The sequence below is a fragment of the Chiloscyllium plagiosum genome, unplaced genomic scaffold (assembly GCF_037043375.1).
Source record: "Chiloscyllium plagiosum isolate Xiang-an unplaced genomic scaffold, Cpla_swu_hap1 HiC_scaffold_7, whole genome shotgun sequence".
NCBI classification, from domain to species: domain Eukaryota; kingdom Metazoa; phylum Chordata; class Chondrichthyes; order Orectolobiformes; family Hemiscylliidae; genus Chiloscyllium; species Chiloscyllium plagiosum.
This window is the reverse complement of record NW_028270145.1, coordinates 12,493,447-12,511,304: the sequence shown is the minus strand read 5'-3', so window position 1 is coordinate 12,511,304 and position 17,858 is coordinate 12,493,447. Positions and strand designations below refer to the sequence as shown.

Genomic DNA, 17,858 nt, shown 5'->3' with positions numbered 1-17,858 from the left:
GCCTGGAATAAAGATGAAGGAGGTAAAACTGCACTGTGTCTCTGAACATTTTGCTTCATCTGAGGGGGGAACGGGACAACAATATTGGCAAAGTCGGCAGGATCCAAACGAATAGTTACAATCGGACAGTGTCAGCTGCCACCCGGAACATCAATGTCTCGAGATGGACGAGCCCACAAGGTAACATTTTAAACTTTGGTCCTTCTCAATATTCCTGTGTGCTGGTGATGGTCCCCTTGCTCGCTCGCTCTCTATTCTATGGACTACTCAAATGGTAATTAGTTCAGGAGAGAGACACAGTTTCTCAAGCACGCTGGCAGGCAGAGGTTTGAGTCTGCTGTGTTGTATTTGAGGGAGGGGGTATGATTGAGGTTTGAGTCCTCTGTGCGGTACTGGGGTTCGAGTCCCCTGGTGTGGGCGTGTTTGAGCTTCAAGTCCTCTATGTGATACTGGGGTTAGAGTCCCCTGGGGTGGGTGTGATTGAAGTTCAAGTCCTCTGTGCGGTACTGGGGTTTGAATCCCCTGGGGTGGATGTAATTGAGATTCGAGTCCTCTGCATGGTACTGGGGTTAATGTCCCCTGGGTGGGTGCGATTGAGGTTGGAGTCCTCTGCGCGTTACTACGGTTCGGGTCTACTGGGTGCGTTGATTTGAGGTTGAAATCCTCCGCACTGCACTGAGGTTTGAGCTTTCTGTGTTTAAGTGATCTTCAAGCTCTCTGTGTTTAAGTTAGGTTTGAGGTCTCTGTGTTTAAGTGAGGTTCTAGCTCTCTGTGTTTAATTGGGGTTCGGGTTTTCTGTGTTAAATCGGGGTTCAAGTTTTCTGCGTTTAAGTGGTATTTGGGTTCTTTGCGTTTGAGTGGGGTTCGAGTCCTCATGAGGAATAAAGTAAGAAAGGGGTTAAAGTCCCCAAGTGGTGAAATTTGAGGCTCTATGACTCTTCGTTCTGAGGGAAGAGAGTGGCTTGGATTGCAGTGCCAAGTGGTCCGCTGCAAGGGCTTTCTCTTTTTATAAGGGTAATTTCAGTGAGAGGATGCAAAAAAAAACACTGAAGAAGCGCTGAAATTAAGGTTGTACTAATACTTGGGTTGAAAAAGAAAAGTTTCCGTGTAAATTGTGCCATGCTGAGAGTGTTTGATGTTTCAAAATTTTAGTTTGTTAAAATACTGGTTCAGAAAATCCTTTGAAGTAACTGTTTTACCTTGTTTGAATCAGGATCTCAATTCAATGTATTTTTCAGGCTGTGTAATGGGGCAGATTTTGTTCTTACATTGAAATTTTACATCATTACGTCCTTTTAAGTTATCAAACTTGTAACCTTAAAATAAATTGATTGAGTGTCCTGAAATTCTATAATGCCTGTTTTAAAAAAAAAACGGTTGGGTCAGTGGTCATTCTTTAGCCAAAGGAGAGTATTGTGTTAAAATATCTTTGCTGCTGTGTTTTTAATGCAGAGTGTTCAGAAAAAGAGAGTGCATTTTGAGTGTGATGTTTCGTTCGGATTTTAGAGAATATCAGAACTTGAGGTTGAGCTGTTTAAATTCTGTTAATTATTGTTAAGGCTTCATTGGCCCTTTTCATATTACAAATTCAAAGAATGTTGATCTCTCCCAAAGTTAAAAATCACACAACACCAGGTTATAGTCCAGCAGGTTTATTTGGAAGCACTATCTTTCGGAGTGCTGCTCCTTCATCAGGTGATTTATCTGGCAGATGGAGTTTAATTCAGATAAATGTGAGGTGCTGCGTTTTGGGAAAGCAAGTCTTAACAGGACTTATACACTTAATGGTAAGGTCCTAGGGAGTGTTGCTGAACAAAGAGGCCTTGGAGTGCAGGTTCATAGCTCCTTGAAAGTGGAGTCGCAGGTAGATAGGATAGTGAAGAAGGCGTTTGGTATGCTTTCCTTTATTGGTCAGTGTATTGAGTACAGGAGTTGGGAGGTCATGTTGCGGCTGTACAGGACATTGGTTAGGCCACTGTTGGAATATTTCGTGCAATTCTGGTCTCCTTCCTATCGGAAAGATGTTGTGAAACTTGAAAGGGTGCAGAAAAGATTTATAAGGACGTTGCCAGGGTTGAAGGATTTGAGCTATAGGGAGAGGCTGAACAGGCTGGGGCTGTTTTCCCTGGAGCGTCGGAGGCTGAGGGGTGACCTTATAGAGGTCTACAAAATTATGAGGGGCATGGATAGAATAAATAGACAAAGTCTTTTCCCTGGGGTTGGGGAGTCCAGAACAAGAGGGCATGGGTTTAGGGTGAGAGGGGAAAAATATAAAAGAGACATAAGGGGCAATGTTTTCATGCAGAGGGTGGTACGTGTATGGAATGAGCTGCCAGAGGATGTGGTGGAGGCTGGTAGAATTGCAACATTTAAGAGGCATCTGGATGGATATATGAATAGGAAGGGTTTGGAGGGATATGGGCCGTGTGCTGGCAGGTGGGACTAGATTGGGTTGGGATATCTGGTCGGCACGGACAGGTTGGAACGAAGGGTCTGTTTCCATGCTGTACATCTCTATGACTCTATAAACCTATTGGAGTATAACCTGGTGTTGTGTGGTTTTTGACTTTGTGCACCCCAGTGAAACACCGGCATCTCCAAATCATGTCTACCACAGTTGCCAATGTAATTCTGATTGTTTTATTTGGGAAATTTCATTTAGAGAAAATATTTTAATATATTCAGCAATTGTTTCCCACAAATATTTCAGATTCAAATCTGAACTGAATCTGCCTCTTCAATTGCTAAAGCACAGGAAACATTTTGTTGTTTTCCTTTTGTTCCAGATTTTTGAAATACTTTTCCTGATAGCTTTCACATTAGCCAAGTATCAATTTGCTAAAAGAAAATAATTTTTGAATAACCTGGATGGAGGCACCCGAGGATTTGATTTTAGGACCAATGATTATTGTTTATAATTGACTAACTCGCTTAGGCAGTACAATTTAGAAGTTTCTGGATTGTATAAAACTTGATAATGGGATGAATAGTGAACAGAGTAACAGACTTCAAGAATTTAAAGGAAGTTGAAATAGCAGACACAAGTTAGTGTTGTTAAATGTGAGACTGTCTTCATACCTTGGCTAGGAAGGAATGAGAGAGGAAACGCAAAGATACTTTCAGCAGCTAACATCTTCTCTAGAGTTTCTCCATTCACAGGTAAAGCATACCTTCAGACCACCACCCACCCCTCCATAACCTGATTCAATGGATTCAATCAGCTCACCATTCATGAGCACAAAAAGTGAAGAAAATAACAACAATGAAGAGGTATGCTTTTTGTCAGTGGCCTTCCTACGGACATTAAACCACGTGAGTTTTACCTTGTCTTTTGATCATTTAAGGGATATGAAGGTTCACTGATCAAGCTAAAATCACAACAGCCAGTTGGCTTTGTTACATTTAACAGCACAGCGGGATCAGAAGCAGCAAAGAATGCTGCAGTCACCTAGCCTGCTGCTGCAGCTGCTGCACTGCATACTCAGATGCATTGGTATCCTCCATCTGAAGCATCTTTGGAAGGATAGAAGTCTTGTCAGCCTTGTGTTGTATATAACTGCCCTTATCCAAGAATTCAGATTCTCCATGGAGTGGTGTGCAAGGACAGAATGGATTTTGTTTTCAGGTTGGACTTTACTGAAGAAGAATTTTGGAGAACTGGCTCGTTTCCACTCGACTTGGAGGGCATGGAGTGTTCACTAAGGACTGTGGATTTAAGAACTTCACTAGTGATTTTTTTTTCCACATTGAAGGATTCTTCAAATTCTATTTACTGTAACAGATGGTAATTTTTGTTGTTATAATCATTGTATGATGTGTGTCAATAACTTGCTTAAATACAGGCTGTCAGAGTGTTATGAAAGCTAGTAATGCCATTGGTTATCATGAAATGATAAAAGGAAGGAATGAGAATGTGCATAGGGTATAAGCAGGCAGGGAAAGAGTTAAGTTCTGAGTTTTGTGAAACAAGAGATTCAGCTGAGCATGACTCAGATCAGATAAGAACTTACAGTTAACAATGGGATGCTGCAGGCAAGGGTAATGGGTTAACAAGGTGGAAAAGCATTCACTATATAGAGCCATTTAACAATATCCAAAGCATTCAGTATGCAACATCACTTAACAAGGGGAAAAGTATTCATTATGTGAAGCCAGTTAACAGGGTTAGGAAAATTCATTGTGTAACAGCAGATGGTTTAATCTTTACTGTTGATGCTCGCTGATTGTAACCATCACCCAATCAATATGTATGTTGCCTTATCTGGATGCTCCTCCCTGTAAAATGACTATACATTAATTGAAAAACTGCTATTCCAGAGAAGACCATGAACTCATGCCCCTATGTACATGGGCGATTGTTCTCTCTCCCTCCAGGGCCTGGAATAAAGATGAAGGAGGTAAAACTGCACTGAGTCTCTGAGCATTTTGCTTCAACGGAGGGGGGAAATGGGATGACATAAAGAGCAACATTTTCACAGAACGGGTTGTGCATGTATAGAATGAGCTGCCAGAGGAAGTGGTGGAGGCTGGTACAATTACCAAATTTAAAAGGCACCTGGATGGATATATGAATAGGAAGGTTTTAGAGGGATGTGGACCAAGTGCTGGTAAATGGGACTAGATTAGGTTAGGATATCTGGGCATGGATGAGTTGAACCGAAGGGTTTATTTCCATGCTGTACATCTCCATGATCCTATGACTATATGACTTAAACAATGATCTGGGGACCTAAGTTTGAATCCTACCATGACAGAAGGTGGAATTAAGAGTCTCATGAAGCCATTGTCAGTTGTCAGGGGAAAAGACCATCTGGTTCAGTAATGTCCTTTGGGGAAGGAAACTGCCATCCTTATCTAGTCTGGATGATATGAGACTCCAGACCCACAACAATGTGATTGCTTCTCAACTGACCTCTGGGTAATGCGCGATGGGCAATAAGCAATAGCCTAGCCCTCTATACAGTTACAGTTACAATGTTGAAAAAACATTTGGATAAGTACACGATTAAGAAATATTTGGAGGGGTATGGGCCAAGTGTGGGCAGGTGGGACTAGTCTAGTTTGGGGTTATGGTCAGCATGGACTGGTTTGCCCAAAAGCTGTGTTTCTGTGCTGTATGACTCTATGACTCATACATTATTGGGACTTCTTCTCTATGGGGACACAAATGCTACTAAGGTAATGCTATCCTGATGCAGTATGGGAAAGCATTGCATGTCAATCCCAGATCTCGCTTGTGATCATTTCGTGCCAACTCCTTACAGGATGATAGGATGTTACAGTCATAAAGCCATAGGATTGTACAGCAATGAAACAGACCCATTGATCCAACTCGTCTGTGCTGACCAGATATTTACATTCATCTAATCTCATTTGCCAGCATTTGACCAACATCCTGCTAAATGCTTCCCTTTCATATACCCTTCCAAATGTATTTCAAATGTTGTAATTGTATCAGCCTCCACCTCCTCATCTGTTCCATACACACACCACCCTCTGCATGGATATGTTGCCCCATTGGTCCCTTTTAAATAGTGGGCGGCACGGCGGCACAGTGGTTAGCACTGCCGCCTCACAGCGACCGAGACCTGGGTTCAATTCCCGCCTCAGGCGACTGACTGTGTGGAGTTCGCATGTTCTCCCCGTGTCTGCGTGGGTTTGCTCTGGGTGCTCCGGTTTCCTCCCACAGTCCAAAGATGTGCAGGTCAGGTGAATTGGCCATGCTAAATTGCTCGTAGTGTTAGGTAAGGGGTAAATGTAGGGGTATGGTTGGGTTGCACTTCGGCGGGGCAGTGTGGACTTGTTGGGCCGAAGGGCCTGTTTCCACACTGTAAGTAATCTAATTCAATGAAGTAATCTAATTTCCCCTCTCACCTTAAACCTAGTTAAAAATCACACAACACCTGATTATAGTCCAACAGGGTTACTTGTAAGCACTAACTTTCAGAGTGCTGCTCCTTCATCAGGTGGTTGTGGAATATAAGATCATAAGTCACAGAATTTATAGCAAAAGATTACAGTATCATACAGTGATATATTGAACAAACCTGGATTGTTAAGTCTTTCTTCTTTTAGAATGGGTTGCAGGTTTTGGTTCATGAATATTTAAATCCCAGGACTTCTTTTAAGTCACCTTCTCAAGATAATTTAAAGTTTTGTTACAAAATGTGGCATCTCAACTCAGACAATGCATTAAAGATGTGAGGTTAGAGCCTGTCTGTATCTCAGTCTTGAGTTAGACTGATTCTATTTCCAAAGTGGAATTTACAAAATATTACATGTATTGACTGCCTGAAGATTGTTCATTTTTGAACAAAATAGAATGCATCTGCAAATATAATTCTGCAAATACAAACTCATCCCCATAGACTTATATGTGTGTGTGTGCATGCATGAGAGAGAGAGAATGAGCATGTGCGTGTGTGCGCGTGTGAGTGAGTGCACGTGAGAGAGTGCGTGTTTGCGTGTGTGAAAGCTTGAGTGTGTGCGTGAGTGTAATGGGGCATAAGCCTGTGAGAGGATGTTTGTGTGAGAGTGAGTGTGGGGTGTATGTGTTTGAGAGACAGCTTGTGTATGAGAGAGGGTCTTGTGAGTGTGTGAGTGTGTAAGAGTGTGAGTGTGTGAAAGAGAGAGAGGAACAGACAGACAGAGGGTGTAGTGTAATGGGGTCACCTGTAGTGTGACATGAACCCAAGGTCCCGGTTGAGGCCATCCCCATGGGTACCGAACTTGGCTATCAGCCTCTGCTCTCCACTTTGTGTTGTTACCTGCCCCAAAGTCCGCCTCAGAGGATGTTCACCTGAAGACCCAAAGCAGAATGTCGCTGACTGCTGAAGTATTCCCTAACTGGCAGGGAACACCCCCGTCTGGAGACTGTCATGCGGTGTCCATTCATCCGTTGTCATTGCATCAGCTTGGTCTAGTACCATGCCTCAGGGCATCCTTGCCTGCAGTGTATGAGATAGACAACGTTGGCCAAATCACATGAGTACCGGCCACGTACACATTGTGTGGTGTCCCCACGTGTAATGGCTTTATCTGTGTTGACACTCTGACACATCTCTTGTAGTGGTTGCACGGCTGTGGTCCATGTTGTCCTGAAGGTTGGGCAGTTTGCTGCAAACAATGATTTGTTTAAAGGTCATGTCGCACTTACCCATACATAAGTTATTTCTGGTGGTTTGTATTTTCTGATCAAACTGAGATAATGATTAATGCACTCAACATTTGGGTTTGTCTGAATAAGGTGTAAAGGAGATCTTTATTTTCGCAGGTTTGACTTCAATTTTCTTTGAAACGGTAATAGGTATTGGACAATCACATGCGCAAATTCAATTCCCAATCCATTAAGTTGCATTTCTGGTGCTGCCAAAAGGTAACAACTGCCCTTGTCACTTTGTAACATCACTTGTTTTGTGGGTAGTTCCTAAATAATTGTGCAAGCTGGGAAGATCGTTATGCGGCATATACTGACTTGTTGCAAAGCTGATGATCATCTGGGGTATAAATGAAACATTTACGAATAACAAATCAGATATTCCAAACTGAAAGACATATTTGCATATTGACATTGCAGAATGTAACAAGGTCAAGTTGTCTAAAATGTGACTCAGTACCAATTGTCGATGGGGATATTTGTATTCATCCCATTCAGTTAACTGTAACTATTGCAAAGGTTACAGAAAAGGGAAAGCTGGCCCCACTTGAAATAAAATCTACCTACAAGAGCAACCAGAAATACATTAAGATTTTTTACTGATAATTCTGTCATTATGCACGAAATATCACACCAGTCTCACCTATATCGATTGTAGGTATATTTTTAGTTGCATCACAAATCTTTTGTTTCTGTCCATTCCAGTACCGAGGAGGCTCCTACAGAATGAGGGTTTACGAGAGGCCTGACTTTGGAGGACAGATGATGGAATTCATGGATGACTGTCCATCTGTCTACGATCCTTTCCGTTACCGTGACATCCACTCCTGCCATGTGATGGATGGTTACTGGATCTTCTATGAGCATCCCAACTACAGAGGGCGACAGTACTTTATGAGACCCGGTGAATACAGAAGATACAGTGACTGGGGAGGCTACAGCTCAACTATCGGATCTTTCAGGCGAATGAGGGACTTTTAGTCTGAGTCTGTAACATGTGACGTTATTTTGTTAAAATATTTGTCAAAGTAATAACATATTCTCTGCTACACAGTCTTCTGCAGTTCACTTATTAGTGGGTCCTCATTAAATTGGTTAAAAATAATGCTGGATGGTGGCTTCATGGAGAGTATTTTACCACAGTGTCTCAGTGACAGGATCAACTTTAAAGTTAGTAATTAGAAAATTAGGAAATGCCAGGGTCAAGTAGGAAGCGTTGTGAATAGCCTATCAGTACCATCGACTGCTGATGTTTTTGGAGTTTCTGCAGTCAACAAGAGAGAAACTGTTCAAGACCCAGGCTGGACCTGCCTCAATAATGATTATTTCCAATTTGAGGCTGAAGGCATTTTGCAAGGTATGGGATCTAGCAGCTCCAATGTTTCTGTTCTAGATGTAATACCTCCACAGAGGTTGGTATCCAATCACCAAATCACCCTTTGTTTACACATGGAGAATCCTTGACACTGATCCAGCTCCCTCAGAGCCAGCTCTCAGAGTGAACTGAACCTTTGGTACCCCTGTTTATATCTGTCAGCCAGGGCTCTCTGATTGGACCAGATTAACAACCTCAATCAGGGAACTCACATTCAATGATGGCCACCTGGCTGACTTTGTTACAATCACTACAGCCCTCCCCCTCTGAGTCTGAGGATATCGGCCGGTTCTTAATTTCATAGTTTCTCCTGAGGTGTTTTATCAGTGGGTCAGCTTCCTCCAACCCTACCTCTGATACATACACTGTGTAATGCACTGTAGCTCACCTCTTGTACCTGGAGCATCTCAGAAGAAATTATTTCTCTGCTTCAGACAGCAAAGGTGCTGAGGTGGCAATATCCACCGTGTCCATCTCAGATTCTGAGCTGTCTTCAACACCTGAGGAAGAGGGAAAACCCATGGGTTTCAAAACAGTCGGAAAGGCTGTCGAGGAGCTGGGCATGCTTTGTTCCTGCACCATTTGCAAGTTTGCAGCTTTCATATGGTTCACTTATGTTCAGGACCATTGCGCTGACCTGAACTTTGCATGTAACTGCTTCTGATCTCACGTCGACCATCTCTTATTCATGCAGGGTCATTCTCGTGTTTCCTACACCAATCTTCATCCCCTAAAGTAAACTGTCTGTCACTTAGTGGAGTCTTGTTTTCATCATTGGCGTACCTGCTGCCATTTCACCTTGCCCCCCAGGTCCAGGAAGATCAGGTTTAACTTGATGTGGAGTCTTCTCCCCATTAGCAACTCTACTGAAGCTATCCTTGTAGTTGCATGAGGGGTAGTCTTATAATCAAATAGAAACCAGAGCAGTTCTGTATCTCATGAAGCAGTAGGCTGTTTCTTTAAGCCTACCTTCAAAGTTTGCTCTTTTTGCCTGACTATTGGATGATGGATGGTATGAAGCTGTCCTTAACTGATGAATCCCATTCGACTTTAGCAAATACTCAAATTTCTTGTTGGCAAATGCTGACCAGTGATCTGTGACCTCACTTCCAGGAGTCCCTGTATCGAAAAGTATGTGTGCAATTTTTGTATTGTTGTCACTGTGTTTTATGCATGAACACTATGCATGTCCAGCTATTTTGAGTGGCCGCCCACAATTACTAAGGATGTTGAGTCCATGAATGCACCAACATAATTGATGTCTAACTGCGTCCAGGGATTACCCAACAATGTAGCAGAGCTGCTGGTGGTAATCTTTGTCCGTGGTGGCACTCTGGGCTCTGCCCCACCAACATGGCTCTGTCTGTATTCAAATCTTGACACCTGGCATAATTTCTCACCAATATCTTCATTTTGGAAACCCCTTGGATGACCAGTATCGTATTCAGCCAGTATCTCATGGTGGCCATTGCTCAAGGCAATCCCTCTTGTTTTCCACAAGAATATACAGTGATCTTGTCTCTCAGGATCCATTGGATTCTTGCATCACCACCAGCTATTTCTAATATGTCAGGAGCTGATCTTTCTGTGTCCAATGTCTGACATTGTCAGCTGTGATTGGAAGTGTGTCCAGAAAATTTAACATCATTATGGACTCTTCCAGTGGTGGTACCATGTGTTTTTTTATCTGCCAGTGGGAGGCAGTTAAATGCATCCATGTTTGCTACTTGACCTCCCAGACAGTGTTCTAACTTGTAATTATATGCAGTTAACCTTAGAGTCAACTGATGAATTTTGCCTGAAGCTATGGATGGCACTGCCTTGCCCTCTTTAAGTAGACCTAGCAGGGTTTTGTTGTCTGTTATTGTTTCAAATTTTCATAAAGGTAATGTTGGAACTTTTCCTGACTCCAAATATGTTTGCCAATCCTTTCTACTCTATCTGGGCACATTAGCCAAAGTCTTGGATGCATTGAGTGTCCCTCTCCATTGCGCCATCTCTGAGCTAATGTAACCCCTAAGCTCTACAGGGGAGAGCATTGCATGTTAATCCCAGATCTCATTTGGGATCATATTGTGCCAACATCTTAGAGGATGGGAGCTGTTTTCTCACTTCCTGAAAACTTTAGAGTCCTTGAGTCAGAGAGATGGACAGCATGAAAACAGACCTTTCTGTTTTAAATGAGTTACAGATAAATCCGACCAGATTATTAGGACTGAATTTGGCCAGGTGGACCTACAATACCAAAATGGTCAAATCAATATGACACAAGCTGATACCAAATCAAAACATTCCCACTTTATTAGAAACACAATTACAATAATCTTTAATGCTAAACATACTATCCCCAATCTTATTTGGCCTCTTAAGATTACAATACTTTCCAAGTCTCTTATAAATTGATGCAGTTGCTTTCTCTATGGTCCTATCTCTGGGTCTGTGAAGCTTCTTTTGCCCTCTCCCTTTCTCTGGATCGCCAGCTGGTCTCTGCTTCTTACTATGCTGGTCTCCTCAGAAAGTTTCAGATGACTTCAAGAGTGGTTCCAAGAGAAAGGTGTGTAGATGAGCTCTGTTTTTATTCAGGAGGCTGCTACACTTTGGTCAAACTTGTCCATGCTAACCAGATATTCTAAACTAATCTCGTCCCATTTTCCAGCATTTGGCCCATATCCCTCTAAACCTTTCCTATTCATTTTTCTATCCAGACGCTTTTTAAATGTTGCACTAGTCTCCACCATCTCCTCTTGCAGTTCATTCCATATACGCACACTCTCTGTGTGAAAAAGATGCCCCTTGGGTCCCTTTTTAATTTTCCCCTCTCAATTTAAACTATGTCCTTTAGTTTTGGTCTCCTCTACTCTGGGGAAACAATCTTGACTATTCACCCTATCCATGCCCCTCATCATTTTATAAACCTCTATAAGGTTGCCCCTCAGCCTCTGACGCTCCACGAAATATAGCCCCAGTTGATTCAGCCTCTCCTTATCGCTGAAATCTTCCAACCCTGGCTACATCTTTATAAATCTTCTCTGAACCCTTTCAAGTTTCACAACATCTTTATTATGGCAGGGAGACCAGAATTGAATGGTATATTCCAAATGTGGCCTAACCAACGTCCTGCACAGCCGCAGTATAACCACCCAACTCCTTTACCCAATACACTGAGCAATAAAGGCAACACTATCCTGTTTATCTGCAAATCAACTTTCTACGAAATATGAACCTGCACTCTGAAGTCTCTTTGTTCAGCAACACTCCTCAGGACCTTAACATGAAGCATGTAAGCCCTGTCCTGATTTGCCATCCCAAAATGCAGCACCTCATATTTATCTAAATTAATCTCCAATTGCTACTCCTTGGTCCATTTGCCAATCTGATTATGGTTGCACTATGACATTACCTTCTTTGCTGTCCACTATACCATTAATTGTCATATCATCTGCAAAGTTACTAACCATATCCTTTATATTTACATCCAAATCAGTTATATATATGACAAAAAGCATTGGACCCAATATTGAACCTTGCAGTAGACCATTGGTGACAGGCCTCCAGTCCAAAAAGCAAATCTCAACAACCGCATTCTGTCTCCTATCTTCGGGTCAATTTTGTATCCAAATGGCAAACTCTCCCTGACTCCATTTGATCTATCCTTGCTAAACACTCTACCATACAGAATCTTCTTGAAGGCCTTAAGCAAATCCACATAGACAATATCCATAAGACATGGGAGCAGAAATTAGGTCATTCAGCCCATTGAGTCTGCTCTGCCATTCAATCATGGCTGATAAGTTTCTCAACCCATTCTCAAGCTTTCTCCCCATAACACTTGATTCCCTCGATACTCAAAATCTATCGATCTCAGTCTTAAATATACCCAATGACCTGGCCTCCACAGCCTTCTGCAGCAATGAATTCCATAGATTTACCACTGTCTGGCCGAAGAAATTTCTCCTTATCTCTGTTCTATAAGGCCTTCCCTTTCCTCTAAGGCTATGCCCTTGGCTCCTAGTCTCTCACACCAATGGAAACATCTTCCCAACATCTACTCTGTCCAGGCCATTCAGTATTCTGTAAGTTTCAATTAGATCCCCCCTTATCCTTTTAAACTTCCTCAAGTATAGATCTACAGTCCTCAAACATTCCTCATATGTTAAGCGTTTCATTCCTGGACCACTTTCGTGAACCTCCTCTGAACACGCTCCAGGACCATACATGCTTCCTGAGGCATGGGATCCAAAACTGAGCACAATCGTCCAAATGCGGTCTGAGCAGAGCCTTGTAGATGTTCAGAAGTATATCTCTGCTTTTATATTCAAGTCCTCTCAAAATAAATGCCATCATTGCATTTGCTTTCCTAACTAATTACTCAACCTGCAATTTTATCTTGAGAGAATCCTGGACTAGAACTCCCAAGCCTCTTTGCACTTAAGACTTCTGAATTTTCTCCTCATTTAGAAAATAATTCCTGCCTCAATTCTTCCGACCAAAGTGCGTGACCTCACATTTTCCCACGTTGTACTCCATCTGCCACTTGATTATCCACTCTCCTAACCTTGTCCGAAGCTGTCTGCAGCCTCCCCACCTCCTGAATACCACCTGCCCACTGCTCAGTCTTCAACAATCTTCTTTGTCACTTCTTCAAAAAACTCAATCAAGTTAGTGAGTCACAATTTCCCACACACAAAGAAGTGTTAACTATCTTGATCCATCCTTGCCTTTCTAAATACATGCAAATCCTGTCCCTCGGAATCCTTGCCATCAACTTACCTACCATCGATCTCAAGCTCACTGGTCTATATTTCACTGGCCTTTCCTTACCACCTTTCTTAAATGATGGCACCCTGTTTTGCTTGGCAATGCAAACATTTCCAACGCTGACCCTTTTTCAAGAGTTGATGCAGGATGCCAGAATGCAGGCCAGATTATCTATGAACTTTCTGAAATAGGTCCCAACTTTAAAGAAAAATATAAACTCTAATACAGATGTGGGAGCAGGGGGACCTTTGATCGCACATGAAAAGGTAAGGAAATTACAGGGCTGTGTGAAAAGAGCAGATGAATATAACTACTTGTAGTTCTCTTTAAAAGCATAGCATAGTTATAATGGGATGAATGGCCACATTCTGTGCTGCCAGATTCAATGATTCGATGTTTACCTTTTGAGCTAAAGATGTCAGTTCTGGTAACCAAATTTGTGATCATGGCAATAATGTACCAGATTTTAGTTGATCTGTACTTCTTTAATTAAGATACTCCAAAGCTTTTTCTTCACTCTTTCCTTTTTGTAAGCAGTAAATAATCCAATCTGTTGTCCCCATATATGTACATTCTGAATTTTTCTTCCATCAAACTATCATTGCCTTTTTGTTGTTTTGTTTTTTATTCAAATCTCCCTTCAACTAATGTGTAATTAAGAGCAAAGGAGAAAATAATAGGTAACAAAAGGATGTACATTAGTGTATGGAACCAAAAGTGTACAATAATATGTTGATAAAATACCATATATAATTAGTTCAGTTCTCAAGTAGATGATTAATTTGGAATGAAAATACATTAACAGTTACACATCAAAACAAACTTATTTACAGAGTAATAATTTAAGTAACCTGCTCCAGACATGCATGCCTATGTGTTAACCAGTTTGAGAGTGGACCTATTCAATTATATTGAACTATTGGGAACATATCCTTTTGAACATGCAATGACACTGAGAATTGCAGTGGAAGCATAGAATAGGGTCACAATGGCCTCCAGTGTATTGTTGTCTTCTTTAATGTAAGAATTAAATTGAAATGGAAGCAAAACACTGAAAAACAATACTGAAGTGTCTTTTGAATGTTTTCTTTGCATTTACTGTATAAGTCATGTGTGATGCAGCATTTGTAGTGGTTTCAACTCATTGAAATGGTTTGAATAACTAAAGAAAATGCACAGTGTGGCATTTCAGCGCAGTGTATAAATATCAAGCTCTGTGAAGCAGTAATACATTCGGTTACGAAGCCAACTCTGAACCCATAATGGGAAAGGCAAGGACTATCTTGAGTTCACACGTTGTATTAAAATTTTCCATTAGGAACAGAAAAGTTTGAGAAATCATGAATTTACAAACCTGTTTCTTTCCTCACAGATCATCTTTTACGAGGACAGGAACTTCCAGGGGCGGCACTATGAGTGCAGCAGTGACTGTGCTGACCTGTCTCCTTACTTCAGCCGCTGTAACTCCATCCGTGTTGAGAGTGACTGGTGGGTGCTGTATGAGAAACCCAATTACATGGGATACCAGTATGTTCTGACCAGGGGAGAGTATCCTGACTACCAGCGCTGGATGGGATTCAATGACAACATTTGGTCATGTCGCACTTACCCATACGTAAGTTATTTCTGGTGGTTTGTATTTTCTGATCAAACTGACACTGAGATAATGATTAATGCACTCAACATTTGGGTTTGTCTGAATGAGATGTAAAGGAGATCTTTATTTTCACAGGATTGATTTTAATTTTCATCAATGATAGTAATATGTAGTGGACTGTGACACAACCAGTTTGATTTACCAATTCACTAATTTGTGTTTCTGTCACTGCCAAAACCTTGTCACTATACTTGTTATATAGGTAGTTCTTCAGTCAACACTTGTGCAAGCTGGGAAGTTAGTAGTCCATCATATACTGATGTACTGTTGCAAAGCTGATGATCATCTGGGATATAATTGAAACATTTACAAATAATAAATCTGATATTCCGAACTGAAAGCTAAATTGACCTATTGACATAGCAGAAGGTAACAAGGCCAAATTGGATAAAACCTGAGTCATAAAACTTGTCGATGGAGATGTTTATATTCATTCCATTCATTTAGCTGTAAATATTGAAAAGTTTACATAAAAGAGAAAGCTGCTGGCAATTGAAAAAGAGGTCTTCCCACAAGAACAACCAGAAGTACATTAAAGTGTCTACTGCTAACAATATGCTTCTGTTTGTATGCATGAAATATCACCAGTCACATATGCACCGATTGTAGATATATTTGTAGCTGCACCACAAATCTTTCATGTCTTTCTATTGCAGTACCGAGGAGATTCCTACAGAATGAAAATTTATGAGAGGCCTGACTTTGGAGGACAGATGATGGAATTCATGGATGACTGTCCATCTGTCTACGACCGTTTCCGTTACCGTGACATCCACTCCTGTCACGTGATGGACGGTTACTGGATCTTCTATGAACACCCCAACTACAAAGGGCAACAGTACTTCATGAGACCCAGTGAATACAGGAGATACAGTGACTGGGGAGGCTACAGCTCAACTATCGGATCTTTCAAGCGAATGAAGGACTTTTAGTCTGCAACTATAATGCATTACTTTATTTTGTTGAATTATTTGTCAACATAATAAAATATGCTTTATGACCCTGTCTTCTTTTCAATTCATTCATTCTTGGCTCCTCATTAAAATAGTTCAGAATAGTGCTGGTATCTGGTGGTTTCATGAAGAATACTTTACCTCAGTGATTGCAGTGACATGATCATCATTAAAGTCAGTAATTGAAAAAGGAGAAGATGCCAGGGTCAAGTAGGAAGCATTGTGAATGGCCCACCAGTACCATCGCCTGTTGATGTTTTTGGGAGTTTCTGCAGTCAATAAGCAGGAACTGTTCATGATCCAAGCTGAACCCGCCTCAATGATTATTTCCAACTTTCTTGAGGCTTGAGGCATTTTGCAGGTTATGGGATCTAACAACTTCCAATGTTTACACTATAAATTTATGTGTACCTGCATTCCCTCCACCATTGATGCTGAGTAACAGCAGTGTGTACTATCTACAAGACACAGTACAGCAATTCCCCAAAGATTCTTCAACAGCATCTTCTAAACCCATTACCACTTCCATCAGATAGATAAGGGTAGCAGATAGATGGGAATACCACCACCTGAAAGTTCCCCTCCAAGCCACCCATCATCCTGACTTGGAAATATATCCCCATTCCTTCGTTTGCAGTGGGTCAAAAGCCTGGAATTTCCTCTCGATTGGCATCGTGGTTGAATCCACAGTAGGTGGATTGCAGTGATTCAAGAAGGCAGCTCATCACCACCTCCTCAAGGGCAACTAGAGACAGGCAATAAATGCTGGCCAGCCAGGGATGCCCACATCTCACAAAATGAATAAATAAATAAAAATGGAACATGCTATTGTTATGACATGGGTTAAACCCTCCTGCTTAATTTAAGCCAGCAACACAGAAACAAATCATCCCATGCAGTCATCTGGGAAAATTCAAGAGGCCAAGAACTAATTAAAGTAAAAATGAACAACTTTATTTCTTAAAGTATAACAATGAATAATTAACTAACAACAATTTAAAACTCCGTCCTCTCACCTATCTTTTATTTTCCCTTCTATAATACTAGTCCGATAAAACCATCGAGTAAGTTTTACCAAAGAATTTGAATTTCAAAGCCAGCCATCTGTCCTATCTTACTCTGTAGATTTACTCTCTAGGTCGGTGTTGATGATTTTTTCTCAGTGCAAACTCCTTCTGTAGACAGGTACCTCTCATAGAGTTCTTACCAGCAGCCTACATCTGTTGGTCTTTTGGCAGTTCTCCCCGAACTGTTCAATTTTTCCCTGTCTTATATCCCAAAGCATTGGATTGTGTCTTTGGCTTTTTGGATTGTCAATATACTCAATTCAAACTTGATTGGAGTTTGTTTTTTTGGGGGGGTATAACTTAAAATGACTGGTCAAATTTGGAATTGTTTTGTCGTCTCCAGGCAACCCAGCTAATCTAGCAGTTCGACCAAATGTTACATTGCTTCTTGTTCAGAACACTTGGTGCTGTCTCTTAAAGGTACAGTACACCCACACCTTCATAACACTACATTCTGGTTCTTCCATTCCCTGCTGCACAATGCCTGAGAAGGACTTGGCAGACACTGTGCAGGAATTTATAACAAAGCTCTGGGTTTGGCCTCCCTTTGGTTCAGAGGCCTTTAGTTCACCTCTGCAGTTGGATTCTGGTGCATCTAAAGATCTTTAAGCCATACCAAGTGAACCAATATGACAATAACAATTTGATTGGTGACTTCAATAAAAAGCAAACACTGAAATTATATTTCACTACGAATGAGGAGCAAATGTACCAAGGTAATTAATTCTTTAACCTTCCACTTTTCCCAGGAAATGTGAAACAAAGGTGCACATTTCAAGCAAAATTATATGAGGCTTTAGAAAATTTCTCCTGTGGGCAGCCATAACAACATTTTGTAGGGTCTGCAGTTAAGGAAAATATCCAAAGATCTCTTGTAAGTGTTTTTAAACAT

General features: G+C 41.3%; 1 protein-coding gene and 1 pseudogene across 1 annotated transcript; both read left to right on the top strand.

Moving 5' to 3' along the window:
• Positions 1-3,207: 3,207 nt before the first annotated feature.
• LOC148149559 (gamma-crystallin M2 pseudogene) lies at positions 3,208-8,137 on the top strand (annotated as a pseudogene).
• A 6,399-nt stretch (positions 8,138-14,536) lies between these two features.
• On the top strand, positions 14,537-15,951 carry LOC122551307 (gamma-crystallin S-1-like). Its single transcript, XM_043693016.2, has 3 exons — positions 14,537-14,560; positions 14,662-14,904; positions 15,603-15,951. Exons 1-3 carry the CDS (start codon positions 14,552-14,554, stop codon positions 15,876-15,878), a joined length of 528 nt encoding a protein of 175 aa, XP_043548951.2. The 5' UTR covers positions 14,537-14,551; the 3' UTR covers positions 15,879-15,951.
• Positions 15,952-17,858: the final 1,907 nt, after the last annotated feature.